Consider the following 18,316-nt stretch of genomic DNA (forward strand, 5'->3'; position numbering starts at 1 on the left):
TCCCGCTACGTCGACAGCCTGGTGTAAGACTGACTCTCCCCTTTTTGCTTTAAATGCAGGTTGTGTTGTCAACAACAGTAAATGTGGACGGACATGTGCTTGCTGTATCTGACAACATGTTTGTACATAACAACTCTAAGCACGGAAGGAGAGCGAGACGGCTTGACCCGTCAGAAGGTAGGGCCGGGAGCCAATGCAGATCAAGTGTCTCGGACCTAGTTTGCATCGTTTGTTTGTTTATAGACAAAGCCTCTAGCCCAGGCTGGTCTAGAACTCACAAATCTAGCTGAGAAACGCCCTTGAACTCCTGATCTTCCTACCTCTCCCTCCCTAGTGCTGGAATTACAGGCGTCTACCTTCACATTCAGTATGTGCGGTCCTGGGGATCGAACATGGGGCCTCTTGTATGCTAGGCAAGCACTCTACCACCTGAGCCACATCCCCCCACCCCCCGTGCTGCTGTAAACACTGACTGCAGTCTGCACCATCAGCTGACTGCGGTCCACTCCACTCCACTCCCCGCCAGCACTCAGGTTCCTGCCCCTCTCTGTCTCTTCCATTCCAATCCGTGTTTTTCTTTCAGCGAGGCTGGTATTTCAGGCAATCGCAGGCCTGTGACATCTTAGTTAAACAGGAACAGTACAGTGCCAGACGTGTATGAATAAGTGTCAGATGTGCCCTTAAACAGATTGTGGGCAAAACAAAACAATGTGTGGAGTGAAACTGACACTAATTGATTTTTGTTTGCTTGGACAAGAAGAAATCATGGGCTGCTCTGGGTAGTTTTCCAAGTGCATTAAACTAATTAGAAATAGTGGTAACTGTTAAATTTCAAGTTGTCCAAAGAATTAAAGTATATCCACGGACAACCTGACAAACCTGAGTGAATTCCATCTCATTTGCTTCCCTCCCCCCCCTTTTTTGCCTCCCCACACACTTACTGGTGTTAGAAAACCTCATGATATAGACAAGAGTCAAATCCAGCTTTGATTTTAATGTTGATGCTTTCCTATATGTTCCCCGCCAGCCCTCTTCCCAACTCAGCCCTTAAAATGTATCTTATATCATTTTAAATAGGAATTAATGAACTGAAAGAAAATGATTGAATCGGTAAAGAATTTGGAGTGGTGTTAATTCTCCCACAGTGGGCACTGAAGGGGAAGAAGAAAATCCCAGAGTTCAGAGCTCTGAGCCCTTCCAGTTGCTTTTGACTGATTGGATGTGATTGACTGGCCGTTCAAAGGGGGGCTCATGTTTTTGGAGTCCTGCCAAAGTTCTCCTCCACCTTTGACCCTGTCAACTTTGGAAATGGAGTGATGGATTGACTTTAGTTATGGCCAGAACACCGTATTGGGTTCCTGTCGGGATGCAAAGTCCAGGGGCCTTGAACATATGCAGGAAGGGAGGAAACCCAGGTCCACAGAGTTGGGAGAATGAGTAGAGGTTGTCTCTAGGTGGGGTTGAGCAAACCCTTCAACTGCGATAGATCCTGTTTCCTCCTTCTCTCCCCAGCCTGTTAACAAGCCTTGTAAATCTTAACATTGTAGGGCAGAGGAGGTGGGGAGAAAAGGGCTTTACACTTTTCTAGAGTGATCAACGTATAAAAATATGGGCAAAAACAACAGAGTTTTAAAAACACCCTTTGCACAATTAGCTAAGTGTTTCAGTCTTTCATACATAATGGCCAACTCATTAAGCTTTAATGACCTGGTTAAAACCAACATCCAATTAGGGAAGGATGGCAAATCAACACAGCTCAATTTGAACTTCTTGGAATGACCAACAGCTTTCCAGGACAGTACCTTTCCCAAACTCCAGACATCACCAACAAAGGACATAGTGCTGATTCTGTTCTTTCTCGTCTTCCCAGCTACACCCTGCATCAAAGCCATCAGCCCAAGTGAGGGCTGGACCACAGGAGGAGCCATGGTAATCATCATTGGTGACAACTTTTTTGATGGTCTCCAAGTTGTGTTTGGTACCATGCTTGTATGGAGTGAGGTAGGTTGAAGCCATTTGTTTCCATGATCTCCTTTGGCTCCACGATTCTCTTGGTCTGGGGGAACTAGCAATTCCTAGTGCAGCAGCCCCATGAACACTCAGTCTGTGTACCTACTATGAGCAAGACACCCAGGGCATCAAGACATGGAAGTTGTAACATTTGAGGAATGACTTCCTTAAAGTGATAAATATCCATTGCAGTATTATATAAGATGGTTAAAAAATTAGTCTAAATTTTGGCTCATAGGAGAGTGATGGAGAAAAAAGTTAAGGTATCTTTCCACCATTGAAAATTATGTTTTGGAAAAATTCTAATGATACCAGAGAAGAGCATGTTTATTCTATGATGATGAGTGGGAAAAAGTCAGAGTAACAGTGGATATGTATAATCTAATTCTGTGACACACAGCCATTGAAATGTCTGGGCAACATACCAGATCTTAATATTGGTTGCCTCTGCATAAAATATAATTTTAAATTTCTTTGCATAGTTCTGCAAATTCCAAATTTTCTAAATTGGATGTGTTTGACTTACAATTTATAATCAGCAAAACCAACTAAGCACATTACCAAAAGAAGAGCATGGGTGATGAGCTGGGTTTGGCAATCGCCAAACTGATACATGAGGCCGTAAGCAGCGGCCTCTTGGGTGGTTTGTTTAGTGACTGTCTTTCCTGTCTCTCCCCTTCTCAGCTTATAACCCCTCATGCCATCAGAGTCCAGACCCCTCCCCGGCACATCCCTGGAGTTGTGGAAGTGACACTGTCTTACAAATCCAAACAGTTCTGCAAAGGAGCCCCAGGCAGGTTCATTTACACAGGTAAGAAAGAACATGACTTCTAAGACAGCTGGTCCCTAGTTGGTCTTTGCTCCAGTTACCAGTGTCTCTGTAATCAGCCCAGTTACTCTAGGTCTTTCTGGTACTAAAGGAAGAGTGGACGGAGTGACAGACATGAAATGGGAACGTTCAGACTCAATTCCAAATTTGAACTTTACCCGAGAGGCTCCTGTATGGTCTGATGGATGGCCATGGCAGCTCACTTTGGGAACATGCCCTTAGAAACTAATCTCTTTACAACCACGATGGAGTAGCCTTTCATATGAGCAATCAGATAAACATAATCAAAGTTATTGGCTGTGAGTTCTCTTGACAGTGATTCAAGAACGTTGCCCAGTAGAGTGGTGCAAAGTATTTTAAAACCTTGCAAAGGTAAAATCCACCCAACCATCCAGCTTTCACTGAACATCCCCTTTGAATTGTTGACTCCAAATAAATCAGTTGAATGATTGCATGCTCTGGGTGAGGAGCACAGGTGACACATGGGACACTGGTCCTTCCCTGTCTGGAGGTTTAGGGGCTTTTTGGAGGGAGCAGTTGGTTGACTGCCCAGCGCAGGCAGAGACTTTCTAAATTCAAAATACAAAGAGTCCATTGGAAGAAGTGTGAGCTTCAGGAAGAGAGCTCGGTGTGGGCTCGTGTCATGGGATTCAGTGCAGACAGCAAGTAATGGGAAAGAAAAGCTGTTGCTATAGCTCCCAACAGGGTACCGTTCACCCATTGGTCTATGCCTTTTATGGAACAACCTAACTCTAGCTATGAGGTAGGGAAGTGAGCGAAGTAAAGTGCCGCTAGGAAGTGGACATTCTAGGGTCCAAGGCAGATGGCAAAGATGATGAATGGTGTGATTGCAGTCAGGTGTGAAGAAGGGTAGAAGACGAGGAGCCTCAGGCGGGCCAGCAGGAGGCCACTCTGAGGAAGGCACACTGAGCTCAGAACAGTATCACAGGAAGGGACAAGCCCCGGACATGCACCCCCACCCTTACCTCTGCCCGCCTCTGGGATCCATTCATATTGCTTTCCTCCTACTCCATAGCCCCACAGAGCCGGCAGTTGGAGTGATGGGGGTGTGCCTGGCAATGAACACAGCAGGATGACGAGCCAGAGATGAAAAGGAGCCCAGTGCCACTGGGCAGGAGCAAGAAGGCTAGAGCATTAGGATGGAGTCCTGCGGTGGGGAGCAGCGGGGGGAATGAGGGAGGCAGGCAGGCAGGCAGGATGTGGGGAATGCAGAAGACGCTGAGCTAAGGTATATCTAGATGAGAGTAGGAACTGCAGGGATGGGTGTTGCCACGGATGGGAGGAATCTATTGCTCCACAATGGAAAGAAGCTGGAGAAGGCCCCTGGGGATTCCAACAAGGAAGGCTGAGAACAGTGAGGAGGAGTCCAAGAGGAGGACTTGGGGGAGGAGGAGCCTGGGAGTATGGACTGTTCCTGAGGTCTGGTGAAGAAGACTCTAACTCCAGGACACTTAACACATACTTGGCATCTGCAGTGTGTGGTCCAAGTTCCCCTGGGGGTGGATGACGGGTCTAGACTTGGGAGATGCAGGTACGTACTCTAACAAGTACTTTGTAGCCAGCCTTCAACTCTCTACTGAAGTTGGGAATGATCTCAGTTCTCATGGGACTGAGACACTTAGAGCCAGATGGGATGTATATGTGTGAGTGTCTATGTGTTTGCACACTTCTCTGAAAGCTGGGGCTTTGACTCCTAGCTGCATTTAATGGCCCAAACCCACCTTGGCTCTGGTCAAATCTCTTAACTTCTGACTCTCTGTAGTCACCGAATAAAAACATGTTCAAAATTATGTTCAAGAATCAAAACCAGTAACATCAGGATACCTCAACATCCTATATCTTCCTAGAAGAGAAGATGGATATCCTGGATCCCAATAATTAGGTCAAGTCTCATAAAATATGTAAAAGCAAAAGGGGTTGTTGGAATATCTGTCAGGGAGGGACTAACTTGGGGGAAATCTAGAAAGGCTTCCTGGAGGAGGGAATGATAGAGGGGCATTTGAAAGCAGTAGTTTCCCAGCTGAAGATGTATAGTTCTTGGAAACAAACACGGTGCCTAGTGGAAGAGAAACCCATGAAGCCATCGCTGATGTGTGGTATACCTAAGTGTCAGTGTCAGCAAAGATCTCTCCTCCTAGTTTACTAAGATGTGCTTGTACCATGGATTGTTTTTGGTTCGCTGATGCGTTACTGACATTGCCATGGTTTTTGTATGCATTGAGAATGCATGATGCTTAGCCTCATATACACTGAGCATGCATACCGTGCTCAACACTCATACTCGGGATGCAGCAGACCTGCAGGCTCTCACCTGCCCAGACACTAAGATGTGAAGGTGAGCTGTACATGCTGTAGAGTCAGAATGTTGGGACCCACAGCTTGACTTGCCTGCTAAAGACTTTTCTCCATCTTATAAAGTAGGATAAGTATGCCACAGGGCTGAGGAGAGAACCCAGGAACAGTGTGCTGGAGGCTGGGGCACCATGGTAAAGGTTGAACAGCTGGCTCTCCAAGTGATTCAAAACAAAGGTGGGCTTGTGGTCCTTCCCGATTTTCATGGTGCGGACACTCTTCCCACCATGATTCCAAGCTATTGTGTGACACTGTAGGTTCCTGGAAATTCAATCGCCTGCTCTTGCAAGCTGGAAAGCCAGGTCTTTGTAACAACTCCGGGTAGAGTGTGTCGACAGAAAGCAGTATATTAGATACATGCTCAGAATGTGTCATCAATATGCCTTTTATTCTCACATTGGTGTTATTGTGGCCTCTGGCGTGAACAAGGAATGGCAAGTGTGATGAATGCTAATACTTGTGTGAGATGCTGGAACTGGCTGTTAGAGAAACTGAATTTTAATTGTTTTTTTTTTTTATTTGTTTTGGAAACAGGGTTTAACTATATAGCCCAAAGTGGCCTTGAACTTGAGGTCTTCAGGCCTTAGCCTACCAAATGCTGAGATAAATTGAGTATTCTCAAACTTAAGTGTTGAGGAAAACTTAGAATAAGCCAAACAGGAGGCCTATGACAGGAAGTTCAAGCTTTATATTTGATTGACACCATGAACAAGACAGAAGGCCTGGATGTAGGACAGTCTGGGGACAAGCTGACAGGGTAGAGACTAGGTCACCCAGGAGTATTCTTTCAGCTCATCGAATACTATTGGGGATACTGTTGTGATCAGGTTTGCCTTTTCAAAGGCAATATTGGGTCTGGGGGCTGGCTCAATAAGTGCAGTGCTTGCTGGATAAGCATGAGGACCTGACATTGAAGCATAGAATACTCATTAAAAGAATCTAGTCATGGTAGTATGGGAAATCAGATAAGAGGACATCTGGGGCTCATTGGCCAGCCAGTCCCGTCTAATTGGTGATTCCATGTTTATCAAGAGACTTGGTCTCAAAAAAGGAAGTAATTGAAGAAGACACTCAGTGTAGACCTTTGGCCTCCACACAGGCATACAGATGAACAGACATGCAGTCATATATGTGAGCACACACACACACACACACACACACACACACACACACACACACACACACACGGTCTTTCTGGCTGTGGTGCAGAGAATGGCTTAGACGGCAGTGTGGGTGCTGAGGGTCACGTGGAGGCTACGGTGGTGGCCCAGACTGGCAATGACAGCAGCATGGACTCCAGAGCTGGTGGTGGGGACAGGCAGAAGTGAATGGAATTTAGGAAGTAGCATGGACGGGACTTGATGATTGATTGGCTGGGGTGGCGGTTACAAAGCGGAGGGATGGAGACAGTGCTCAGGTTTCCAGTTTGAAAAATTGGGTGGGTAGAGTTGGAAAGTGATGTTTTTTAAGGTATAAAGTGCTAGGGGAGTTCAGAGGGAGGACAAAATACTTCCAGCTGGCTGAGAGGTGGGAAGATTTAATATTGTAAAGATGTCGATTAATGAAAACATTTAGCACAATGCCAGTCAATACTAACAAAATACTAATACTAACAAAATGTTTGGGGAAAACTATACAAAGTTCATCTGGAAAGGCGCTAAACTAGAATGCCCAAGTTTGAAAAATAAAAGACATTAAAACTATTTTAAGGTTTAATAACTAAAGGCTATAGGGTTGTGCAGGGGTGTATAGAAATGTCCAGTAGCAGAAGAGGAAAATCTGAAAATAAACTCTTTCTGCACACATCCAGTGTGTCAATACTTAAGTATCAGCATGCTGGGGAGCTTTCTCACGACAATGTGGAAAAGACAGAAGGTTTATACAACATGATAGGCCAACTGGTTAAAAAGATTCAGGAAGAAAGACTCATATTTCAGGGTGACATTGTCAACTGGAAATATTTTCACGTTAACTATTGTTCATTAAAATGTAGATATGTCAAAAGATTATACAACTAAACATATTTATTATCTTGAACCTTGCTCATCTGAACCCTAAAAAGAGACCACTGAGTAAAAATAAAAAGAAGATGGGACAATATAAAAAGTAAAATTTGGACCATTAAAATGTCAAGCATTAAAAACAACACCAGGAACATCTTTAGTTCTGAAAAACATACTATCTTAAGTACAAGAAGATTCATCCATTTGTTGAGCAAAAGAATTTATGCCTCCTATTGCCAACTGCCTTTTTTTTTCTTTTTTTTTGTTTTTTTTCGAGACAGGGTTTCTCTGTGTAGCTTTGCTCCTTTCCTGGAACTCACTTGGTAGCCCAGGCTGGCCTCGAACTCACAGAGATCCGCCTGGCTCTGCCTCCCGAGTGCTGGGATTAAAGGTGTGCGCCACCACCGCCTGGCGCCAACTGCCTTTTTTTTATTGCATTGTGCATAAAGAAGTGAACATGAGTCTCTTACATATGAAGAGATGAAGACAAAGACCAAGGAGGAAGGAGACAAATAAGATCAGAAGTAATTCATGGATGTGACTGGCATGGTTGTGCACACATGTAATTCCAACTCTTGGAAGAGAGGCAGCAAGATTATGAGTTCAAAGTTATCCCCAGCTACATAATGAGTTTGAGGCCAGCCTCAGCTACAGGAAGCTATAGCTAAGCTTCATTATTAGGAAGGGAGGAAGCCAGCAAGGAATGAAAGAATCAATGAGTTTGTTTAAATCTACTGATAATTGTAGAAATACAAATAAGAGCAAGAAGAGCACTGTAGATTTTTTTGCATATCTAGGTGGCAAAGATTTATTTTTTTAAGCAAATGAAAATATACAGGTGGGGACTTTTCCTACAGGGCAGCAGGGAGCTGGATGGTTAGAGATGCATTCCTGGCTCCTTCTAGCCCTGATGAATGTGCACACCTCATGATCTAATGGCTCTACTCTCAGAAATGTCTACTTAGAGAATAACTGAATTTGCTCTGGGCTCTTCAATGGAGTTCTATCTATAAGAGTAAAAAATTAAAAATAGCATTGGTGCCCAGTGAGGGATTCATTAAATCAACATGGGACGTGTTTATACATTTTAAACATCAAAAATAATACTGTTGATGGAAGCTTATTTACGTGAAAGACACATGTGATTTAAGTTTTTTAAAAACTTGTGCATAGCCTGCTAGGCATGGTGGGGCATGCCTATAATCCCACCATTGGGAGGTGGAGGCAGGAGGCCGTTCTCAGGTACATAGTAAATTTGAGGCCATCCTTGAATACATTAAAAAAAAAACACCTTTCCAAATAATAATTTAAAAAGCTTGTACTGAGCACAGCAGCACACACCTTTTATCCCAGCGCTTAAGAAGCAGAGGCAGGAGCATCGTAAGTTCGGGGCCAGCCTAAGCTACATGGTCTACCTGCTCTGTTTCACAGCATAATAAACTTTTGACAAATGTAAGAATAGTTGTACCAATATACAAGTAAGCAATCATGGTTTTAGGTATTGGTACTTTTAATTTTTTCATGCTGATTAATGTGTCTATTTGTGATTTTGACAAAAAATGCAAGATAAAAACTTCCATGTCATATATGTTTAAATATGGAAAGCATATGTTACTAAACTTGACTCTTAGGGTACAAAGATGGTCTTTGTGGCCAGAAGTCAGGGGCTCTCTTTGCTTTTGAGAGGGAGGGGCCTCAAGAGGTAGGCAGAGGGAGAAGGGTCGGGACTCTGCAGCTGATGCTTTTATGTGAGAAATGAAACTAGAGATACAAACACTGTCTAGGAGAGTTAGGGACTGTGACCTTCTTCCACCTTGAGGTCATTGAGCCAAATGCAACTCTTACTGGTGAGCAAAAGAAAACAGTGTCATCCACAGAGGAGTCCGGGACCCCAGGAAATGGGTATGTGCCCAGTTGTTTCCCTTGCTAAATGAAAGTACCGTCGTGAAAGCCAATTTAGTTTTGGTGAATGGCTGGAAGGGCAATGACTTCCACAGTAGACTAAAAAAGACAGTTCTCCACTAGACCTGGGTCCTCACTCTAGCCAGCCCACGGAAGTGGGGCTACTTTTACTATGGAGGGATAGGTAAAGGCCTCTTGGATGTCTAGCTGGCCTGGCCTCCCACAGCTGGGGTGGGGACTATCATCTGTGTTCTCTGAGCACCCTCCATTTTCAGTTCCACATCTGGGGCTTCCCTGTGGGATGGTATTCACAACTGCTGTAAGTCCAGACAAAGTACTTCATTCTTACAGTGACACTTGAAAACTCACCCCAGGTCTCAGAGCAAAAGATAACTTGAAACCTGGAGAGCTGTGCTGGACGGAGTGGGATGGGTCTAGGAGATGCGCTTAGTCAGTCAGCGAGGCTTCTCTTGCTGTGGCGTGTCTTTTTCTTGGCCTTCTGTTAAGCTCCCAGTGTCCCTGAGCCTCAGTTATATGATTTTTTCATGGGTGGCTCCCAAATTGAACGGATCATAAGAACCATCAAATCACACTTTTGGAGGATTTCAGTACCTGCGTTTAAAGAAAGAAATGAATTTAGGAGACCTGGATTTTGTTCAGGCGGCTGCCTCAGAGACTTTGCGACTCGGAGAATTGGGAAGGTTCTCAGGAGACTGGGAGCAGGTCATCCTGGACACAATAGTGATGTTTACTCTCAGGTGGGACTTCCAATATGGAGATGCAAAAAGGAGGCAGGAAGGGAGATCAGTAAATATCTCCTCCTTTGCCACACCCACTCCCACTCATACAGCTCTGTGGTCCACAGTCCAGCTGCAGATGATTCAAGGAAGCACCACCATGATGAAGCTTAACCCATCAAATATACCTGTTACCATTGAGTAGAATGTGGCAATCAGGTCCCCATGGCCGCCCTTGCCAAGGACCACACTAGTGACATCAGGGTTCAGAGAATCAACAGTTTCTTCCCACATGCGACTTCGCAGCTTTGTTTTCCGTCAGCCACGGTTTGCTAACCCGCAACTTGCTGCTTTGGAGCTGAGAGTCACACGGGACTCAGCTCATCAGAAGAGTCCAATTGCCTCTGTCTGGTTTTGAGACCCAGAGGCGGGATGCCAGCTGAGGCTGAGCAGGGAGGAGGCCCCCTCCTCTGCTCTTCGGGAAGACTTTTCTGCAGACAACTGGCAATGAGAAAGGTCATCCGGGTACCGGCGGGACGCAGTGGTTGACTGGGCAGAGTTCTCAGCTGTCTTTCCTCGATGTGGCAGCAAGCTTACAAGGAAAGGCTGTCCTGAGCATGGCATTTGTGTGTGTGTGTGTGTGTGTGTGTGTGTAGCTGCTGTCCTCTGATTGTAATCTCGTGTTATCTACAGATCAGCATGTGTGAGCTGACAGCAGGTTATTGAAGACTGGGGATAGATGAGCCCCACTTTTTACTGCTGTTCCTATGGTTCTTTGCCGAATCCAGGCTACATGCTGTGTGTGTGTGTGTGTGTGTGTGTGTGTGTGTGTGTGTGTGTGTGTGTGTGTGTGATGCATCTGTGCATGGCTGTGCTTGCCCATGAGGGTGTGTGTGTGTGTGTGTGTGTGTGTGTGTGTTATGTATGTGTGCATGGGTATGCTTACCCATGAGGGGTGTGTGTGTGTGTGTTCTGCATGTGTGCATGTGTGTACTTGCCCATGAGGTATGTGTTATGTATGCGTGCATGGATGTGCTCGCCCATGAGGTGTTTGTGTGTGTGTGTATATGTGTGTATGTGTGTTCTGCATGTGTGCATGGATGTGCTTGCCCATGAGGGGTGTGTGAGTGTGTGTGTGTGTGTGTGTGTGTGTGTGTATGTATGTGTACGTATGTATGTGTACGTATGTATGATGCATCTGTGCATGACTGTGCTTGCCCAGGAGGGTGTGTGTAGGCCATTGGTTGATCCTCCATCACTTCACTAACTTCTTTTCTAGACAGGCTCTCTCACTGAACCGGGACTTCCTGAGTCAGCTGTCCTGGCTGGCATAGGAGCCCCTGGGATCCACTATTCCTACCTTTCCTCACGTCTAGGGTTACAAGTGCACACCACCCTGTCCGCCTTTTTATGTGGGTTCTGGGGATCTACACTCAGACCCTCACTCTTGTGCAACATTCACGTCCCCCACTGAGTCACACCCCAGCCCCAGGCTGTACATTTGATGGCAAGTTAAGTCTCTGATAAATTCTATCATAAGACAAAACTTGTAAGGAAAAAGTAGCTGTTGTAGTTTAGTAATTACGCTTGTCGTCTGTTGAGCTCACAGGGCTGGACTCTTCTTGTGGCCTCTAATAACCACCACCTTTCCCTGTGATGACAGTTTTATTAGTGCCTCAGCTTCCTAGGTGAGAAACCCTTTGCACAGACAAATTAAGTCACCTGCCCATGGTTGCCAATTAGGTTCCATCCAAGCTAATTGCAAAGCTCGGTCCTCATCCTGACAGTGCTCTGTCTTCCGGGATGGTGCCACCTGCGTCTGGGGCACAGGGCAGCCTGGAGGGTTGCTGCTGGATAAGCAGAGTGACCAAGATGAGAGGCAGGCACCTTCATCCATAGTGAAAAACAGTATTTATATTACTGTGTGTGTGTGTTGTGTGCGTGTTGTGCATGTGTATTGTGTGCATGTTGTGTGTGTGTTGTATGGGTGTTGTGTGTGTTGTATGCGTATATGTATTGAGTGTATGTTGTATGTGTTGTGTGCATGTGTGCTGAGTGTATGTTGTGTGTGTGTTGTGTACATGAGTGTGTTGTGTGCATGTGTTGTATGTGTTGTGTGCATTGTATGTGTGTGTGTTGTGTGTGTTGTATGTATATTGTATGTGTTATGTGCATGTGTGTTGTATGTGTGGTATGTGTGTGTGTTGTGTCTGTTTGGTATGTGGTGTGTGTATGTGTGTTGTGTGTATTGTGTATGTTGTGTGTATTATGTGTGCAGTGTGTGTTGTGTGTATGTGTGTGTTGTGTGTATTGTGTGTGTTGTGTGTATTATGTGTGCAGTGTGTGGTGTGTGTGTATGTGTGGTGTATGTGTGTGTGGTGTGCAGATGCTTGCACACCATGGTGCATATATGGAGGTTAGAGGACAATGGTGTGGAGTCAGCTCTCTCCTTTAAACTTCAATAGGTTCCAGGGATTAAGCTCAGATCTCTAGGCTTGCCCCGCAAGGCCTTCACCTCCTGACACCCTGCGACCCTTACCCCAGCTTTGCAGAGTCTTGCAGCCATTCTTTGCAGCATTTTTCTAACCTAAAGAAAAATGAGGGGGCTAGGAGATGCCTCAGTCAATAGAGTGCGTGCCAGGAAAGCGTGAGAACCTAAGGTTGGACCTCCAGTATCCACAGGAAAAAGCCAGGCATGCTGGTGTGCACCTGTAATCCCAGTGCTGAGGAGGTGGAGACAGGAGGGTCCCTGGACATCCATCCTAGTTGAATCAGGCTCAGGGAGAGAGAGACTGTATCTCAAAAATAAATGAATGAATGAGGAAATAAATAGAAGTAGAGGAACAACCGAGGAAGACACTGAGGTCACCCTCCGGCCTTCATGTGTGTGTACACACATGTGTTCTTGCATGCACAGAACCATACACACACACACACACACACACACACACACACACACACACACACACGAGATCTGCTTACTTTAAAGGGAGGGTGAAGTCATTTACATCCGCAAGGGTGATTATGCACGGAGCTGTGAGAACATGGACACAGTTCCCATGGTAAGCATATGGCAGGAGGGTACGCTGTGGCTGTGCTGAGTCCGGGTGACTTCCCCCTCAGGGCTCTTTGCCCAGCAATGGCCTTTTGTGAGTCTCCTTGTCTGTAAAATATGAATTCTGTCTGAAAAACTCACCGTGTTATGCCTTTAATCCCTCTGTTTGGATTATGTGAGGTCACTGTTGTTCGGGAGACAGGGGAAGGGACAGTGTGAGAACATGGCCTTGGCAGGTAGGGGTCAGTGGGAAGCAGGTGGGGTCACAGGTGGCCAGAAGCAGAAGAGACCAGAGGTCCCAGCTGGCCGGGCTGTGTGCAGATGTTTCTCAAGGTGTGCAATTAAATTTACAAGTGACAGGGAGGGCCTGGCTACTGAGGACACCATAGAAAGTCAAAGAATTTATGGTAGTTAACCCTCTGTCCCCCAAGACTTCTTATCTTTTTCTTTAGCAGAAGCTCAAAGTGTTGATTAAATACCACTGTTCATTGTTTGTAAGAAACTTCCCATCAGCAGGAAGAGGTGGCAGTTGGGAGGAGAGCTGGGCAAGCCTACCCCTCAAATCATATCCCGTACAGCCTGCTTCAAAAGGCTCTGCTGGAGGTGTGGGGTCCCCCTTCAATAAAAATGTACCAGGCAGATGTGAAAACTTGATCTCAAACGTTAATAGCTCATCCATTTTATATTTCATTTTCCCCTTCATAGCATTATCATGGGGGAAAAAAAATCCCATCAAAGAAATGAATCTGACTTTCAGCTTAAAATATCCAGTTCAGACATCCCAAACCGGCCTGAGTACAATTAATCCCTGTTCAAACTGGAGACCGGCTGATCCAGAACCCTCTTGGTGATTTGTACTTTCACAAAGTTGCCCATATCCCCAGTTCTCGTGAAAGGCAGTTGCTTCCTCAGCTTAGTCGAAAGAGTAACGTCCCCTCTGCCAGACCCAGAGGAGGAAGCTGTTGCTTCACGAGACACCGCCCAACTCCTTAATGGACGAGTGCTCTCCGCTACGATATTCTGAGTGCGCGCTGCAGAGCTCGCACATGCGCATAACTGCTGCCTGGTGGCATTTAGGTTTATGCTTGAAATTTATCTTTAATTTTTACAGTTGTCTCCTTAACCGTGTATATTACTCCCTTCTTCAAACAATCTGTCTGGCGACTGCGGTTTCTCTTGAAACCAAAGCATAATTAAATATTAAATTAATATTTCATTTGAAATTAAATATCAAAGGCTTCCGTCTAATCTTTCTCTCGTGCATTTTTGGATCCCCCGTGTTCTGGCTCCTGTGTCCACAAAGGCAGGTGCCACCTCTGAGTAATTCACTCCGGTTTTGTCTTTATTCCTTTTATTTATTTATTTATTTATTTATTTATTTAATTAATTGCTGCTGCTACGTGTTTGCTACATTGACTCAAATGGACACGAGAGGAGATTTCAGTGTGTCCTCGGGGTTAAGGGCAATAGCTTATGACTGAGGTGTCCCCAGTCCTATTTCTCAGAGCATGTCACTAATTCAAATAAATGAGATTCTTAGAGTCATAAGCTGCAAGGGATCTTTGAGGACAAGTCCGCCCATGCGTCTGTAGAGAAATCTCCCAAAGCCTCTCCTGGTGGAGCAGAAGGGCAAGGATGGTGTCACTGGTCACTGCTGATATCTAAAGCAGATCCTGTGATAGGGTTAGATGTGAAAAGTCTTATCTCAGGGGCCTTAGCATTCTGGATTAACACAGCTTGAGCCTCCCTAATCTACAAATTTGAAACTGGGAGCGCTCCGGAAATCCTAAATGCTTTGGGCATAAACACGATGCTGTAAGTGGAAATTTCCGCACCTAACATCCCATTATGGATCCCTGTCAAAATGCAAGTGTGGTAAAAATGTTGTGTTGAAACCTTACCTTTGCACTGCATGTATATAATATGCACGGAATGCAAATGAAGTTCCGAGACGTATGTAGGCCCCATCTCCAAGCTATCTAATTAGAAATATGCAAAATTTTCGAAATAAAAATTCAAAATCTGAAATACCTTCAGCCCCGAGCATTTCAGATAAAGGATACTCGACCTGTATATTTTGACTGTTGAACCCTATTAGGACATTTGACAGGTTGACATTTGTTAAGAGATTGGGAACAGGGAGAACGCAGGTGATGGAAGGCAGACTTCACTGGCATCAGCAGGTAGGGTCAAGGGACCTTGAAGACATGGGTGCTGTGAGGGAAGGGAGGAAAGAGAAGTTCTAAGGTGGCATGAGGACAGACACTTGTCCCTAGATGTCTAGAGTCCTCCCAAAGCTGGGCTGTTGCCTCTCTTCCTGCCCTGCTGGCGGAGTCACTGTCTGGGACTGAAGCCAAAAGGCAGGGATGCTCCGTGAGTTCGCCTTCCTTTCTGTGGACTCATCTTCATAGCCAGTGTTTATCTTGCAGCCATGACACATAGAGTCTAGCTTTCTTTGGCTTTGTGGTTTTTGGAACAAAGAGCACGATTCCTTTTAAGTGTTTTCTTTATTCTTGGAGGGAGTTGGGATCTGGAAATGGGACTGTGGGGTCCTCTGATTCTGGGGGCTGCCCCCCCTGTGCCCATGGGCTCTGTGAACATCTTATCCAAGGCAGGACCATTCTCTGCAGATGTAGATGCGGACACACGGCTGAGTACTGAGCTGCTGCCGTCCCATGGAGACTTAGAGGCTGTGTATGGTTCTAGGATCCAAGTGCAATTCACTGCTGAGTAAAACCTAGGCCAGTGCTGTGATTTGCCAGCAACCCAGAGTGGCAGACAGACTGGCCACTCAGATTCTGCCCCCCCCCCCATTTATCACCCTTTTCTTTCTTTCTTTCTTTTTTTTTATGGTGATGCAAATATTTTATTTTATTTTATTTTACAATACCATTCAGCCACGGGTTCCCCTATTCTCCCCCCTCCCACCCCCTCCCCTTACCCTCAGTCTACCCCCCATTCCCACCTCCTCCAGGGCAAATCCTCCCCCAAGGACTGCGATCAACCTGGTAGACTCAGTCCAGGCAGGTCCAGTCCCTTCCTTCCAGACTGAGCCAAGTGTCCCTGCATAGGCTCCAGGTTTCAAACAGCCAACTCATGCACTGAGCACAGGACCCGGTCCCACTGCCTGGATGCCTCCCAAACAGATCAAGCCAAACAACTGTCTCACCTATTCAGAGGGCCTGATCCAGCTGGGGGCCCCTCAGCCTTTCACCCTTTTCTTTTCTCAAATTCTTACAATAACTCCACAAATAACTTCCACGGTGCCATCTTTGTGGTTTGCACTCTTAGTGGTCAGGGCACAAGTGACTTCTCTTTTTAAAAGACTGCTTTTTATTTGTAATTGTGTGTATGTGAATGTCCCTGTGAGTATGTGACACATGTATGTGGGTACCCACTGAGGCCAGGGGAAGATGCCAGATCCCCTGGAGCTACAACTACAGGTGCTTGTGAGCTGCCTGGTGTGGGTCCTGGGAACCAAACTCTGGTCCTCTGGAAGAGCAGGAAGTGTTCTTGACCACTGAGCCATCTCTAGAGCCCCAGGAGTGACTCCTTGTAATGTCAGTGTTGTGCTGAGATCTTTCCAGAGCACCTACCAACAGCTCTTTTTGCATGTTCGTCAGTGCTGTCAGATTTTGGGGAAACAGAAGTAGAACAAAGGTTAGGGAAAGTCTGATCTGATTCTTGTCCCTCTTCTGAAGATACAAAAATATAAAAAAATCATATAATATATATGTATGTATATTATCAATCCTTTGGGAGAATTACTATTGAGCACTAGCCAGCTTTCTGTTGGTTTATGAGTGGTTCCCACATAGATATTTTTAGTTAAATACTATTTGCTTAAAAAGAAACCTTTTCACACATTTCTTAAAGTTTGTGTCTCTGTGTTGGGCCCAAGATGTGCGAGGAAACTCATATATTATACTCACAGTCAAAATGAGAAACGACTGAAGATCCAGGCTCTCGGGAGATATGTTATGAAATCTCAAGGTATTGATGAAAGTTTTTCATGGCTGATCCAAATGGGATTTAGACTCTGTGGCAGTTGAATTGTGTGTTATTAAACTCCTTAAGCAAACCCGAATGATTCCCAGTGGAGGATTAAGACATTCTATGTATAGCAAAGATGGAATTCTCATGTCAGAGTCTTCTCTATTGAATTCCCCCTTGATTATCTTCTGTAATATTTAACTTCATGCCATGCTGTAATTATTAAATAAAAGGTAAATATAAATTATACTTCAGTGGGGATATGACCTTTTACCTTAATGTTATATTCTAAAGAAAGGCATAGGTAAACAGAACCTATAGATTGATGCATATTTTTCATCTACTCTATTTTTGTCGTGCCAGCATCTCTCCCGGTCCCCGTCAGCCAGAGCACTGGCAGAACTTCACAGCATCCCACACTCCATGTGGTAGGGGAGGTTGTAAATTTACAGGCATGATGACAGTTAATGACCTGCTAGGTCCTCTGAGACTGTCTTGGTGCTGGTCTTGGGCACCTCATTAGCTAATTGAGGTTTGCTTGGCTCACCTCAGATCCCCAAAGCCGGGGAACACCCAGGGAGGTGGGGAGAGGGAGTGTGAAGAGGAAGATGGGGCTCAAGGTAGAGCCTGGGGAGTCAGTTTGGGACCGAAGTAGATGCCATCAAACTCAGCCTTGCAGTGTGGAAGTCTGAGGTGGTCCGGTGCTTTCTCTAATGGTTTGATGTCTGTAAAAGGCCAGGGTGGGTTGGATTTCATGATTTCTACTTCAAGTGTGCACCGGATTCAGTGAGACTGCGGGTCCTTATGTCTGGGTTTTCAGCCCATTAGGGAAAACAACGTGGACAAATGTGTGATAAACTCTATTCAAGAGACACTGTTGGGTGTGCCAGTGAACCCAGCTTCTAGTGGGAAGACTGAGAAGACAGGTTAGTGGCAGAGGGCCATGGTGGCCGGATGCCACACTGCTCTCCTGTGAGGAAGTGTGAGTTTGCCCCCAAGAGAGTGAGTATACCCGATACAGAAGGGAGGGGCGGACAGGAAGAAAGACCGTAAGTCAGCCTTCTTACCCTTCCCTTCCATGTGCCCTTCTGCACAGTATGGGTATACCCGTGTCTCTAACTTTTCAGTCTCCTCCAAGCAAGACACTCTGCGTGGTGGCTAACAAGCAGCGCAGAGCTCACATGGGATGAGGCAATGGCTAATTCTGAGGATTTCGTTGTGGGTCTGCCCTGCAGCATCAGGCAGCTGTTGCATTTGCTGGTTGATACCAAATGGTGCCCTTTCTTCACCCCCATCAGTGGCTAGAAAGTCAGGTGGCCCAGGCAGGCTCCACAGCCATCTGTGGTCCTTTCCTTGAAGCTGGGAATGAAGCTCAGAGTGCAGAGGGAGGGACGCGGCACTTGCCCTGCGGAAA

The 18,316-nt window shown here is 45.7% G+C and overlaps 1 protein-coding gene across 1 annotated transcript in view; it reads left to right on the forward strand.

Moving 5' to 3' along the window:
- The window catches only part of Ebf2 (EBF transcription factor 2), a 197,303-nt gene that overhangs the window by 154,926 nt on the left and 24,061 nt on the right, over positions 1-18,316 (forward strand). The window contains exons 8-10 of the mRNA XM_006994153.3: positions 60-177; positions 1,871-2,001; positions 2,695-2,821. Coding sequence (XP_006994215.3) covers positions 60-177; positions 1,871-2,001; positions 2,695-2,821 — 376 coding nt within the window. The remainder of the gene's footprint in view (positions 1-59; positions 178-1,870; positions 2,002-2,694; positions 2,822-18,316) is intronic.

The sequence above is a fragment of the Peromyscus maniculatus genome, chromosome 9, assembly GCF_049852395.1.
Source record: "Peromyscus maniculatus bairdii isolate BWxNUB_F1_BW_parent chromosome 9, HU_Pman_BW_mat_3.1, whole genome shotgun sequence".
Lineage (NCBI taxonomy): Eukaryota > Metazoa > Chordata > Mammalia > Rodentia > Cricetidae > Peromyscus > Peromyscus maniculatus.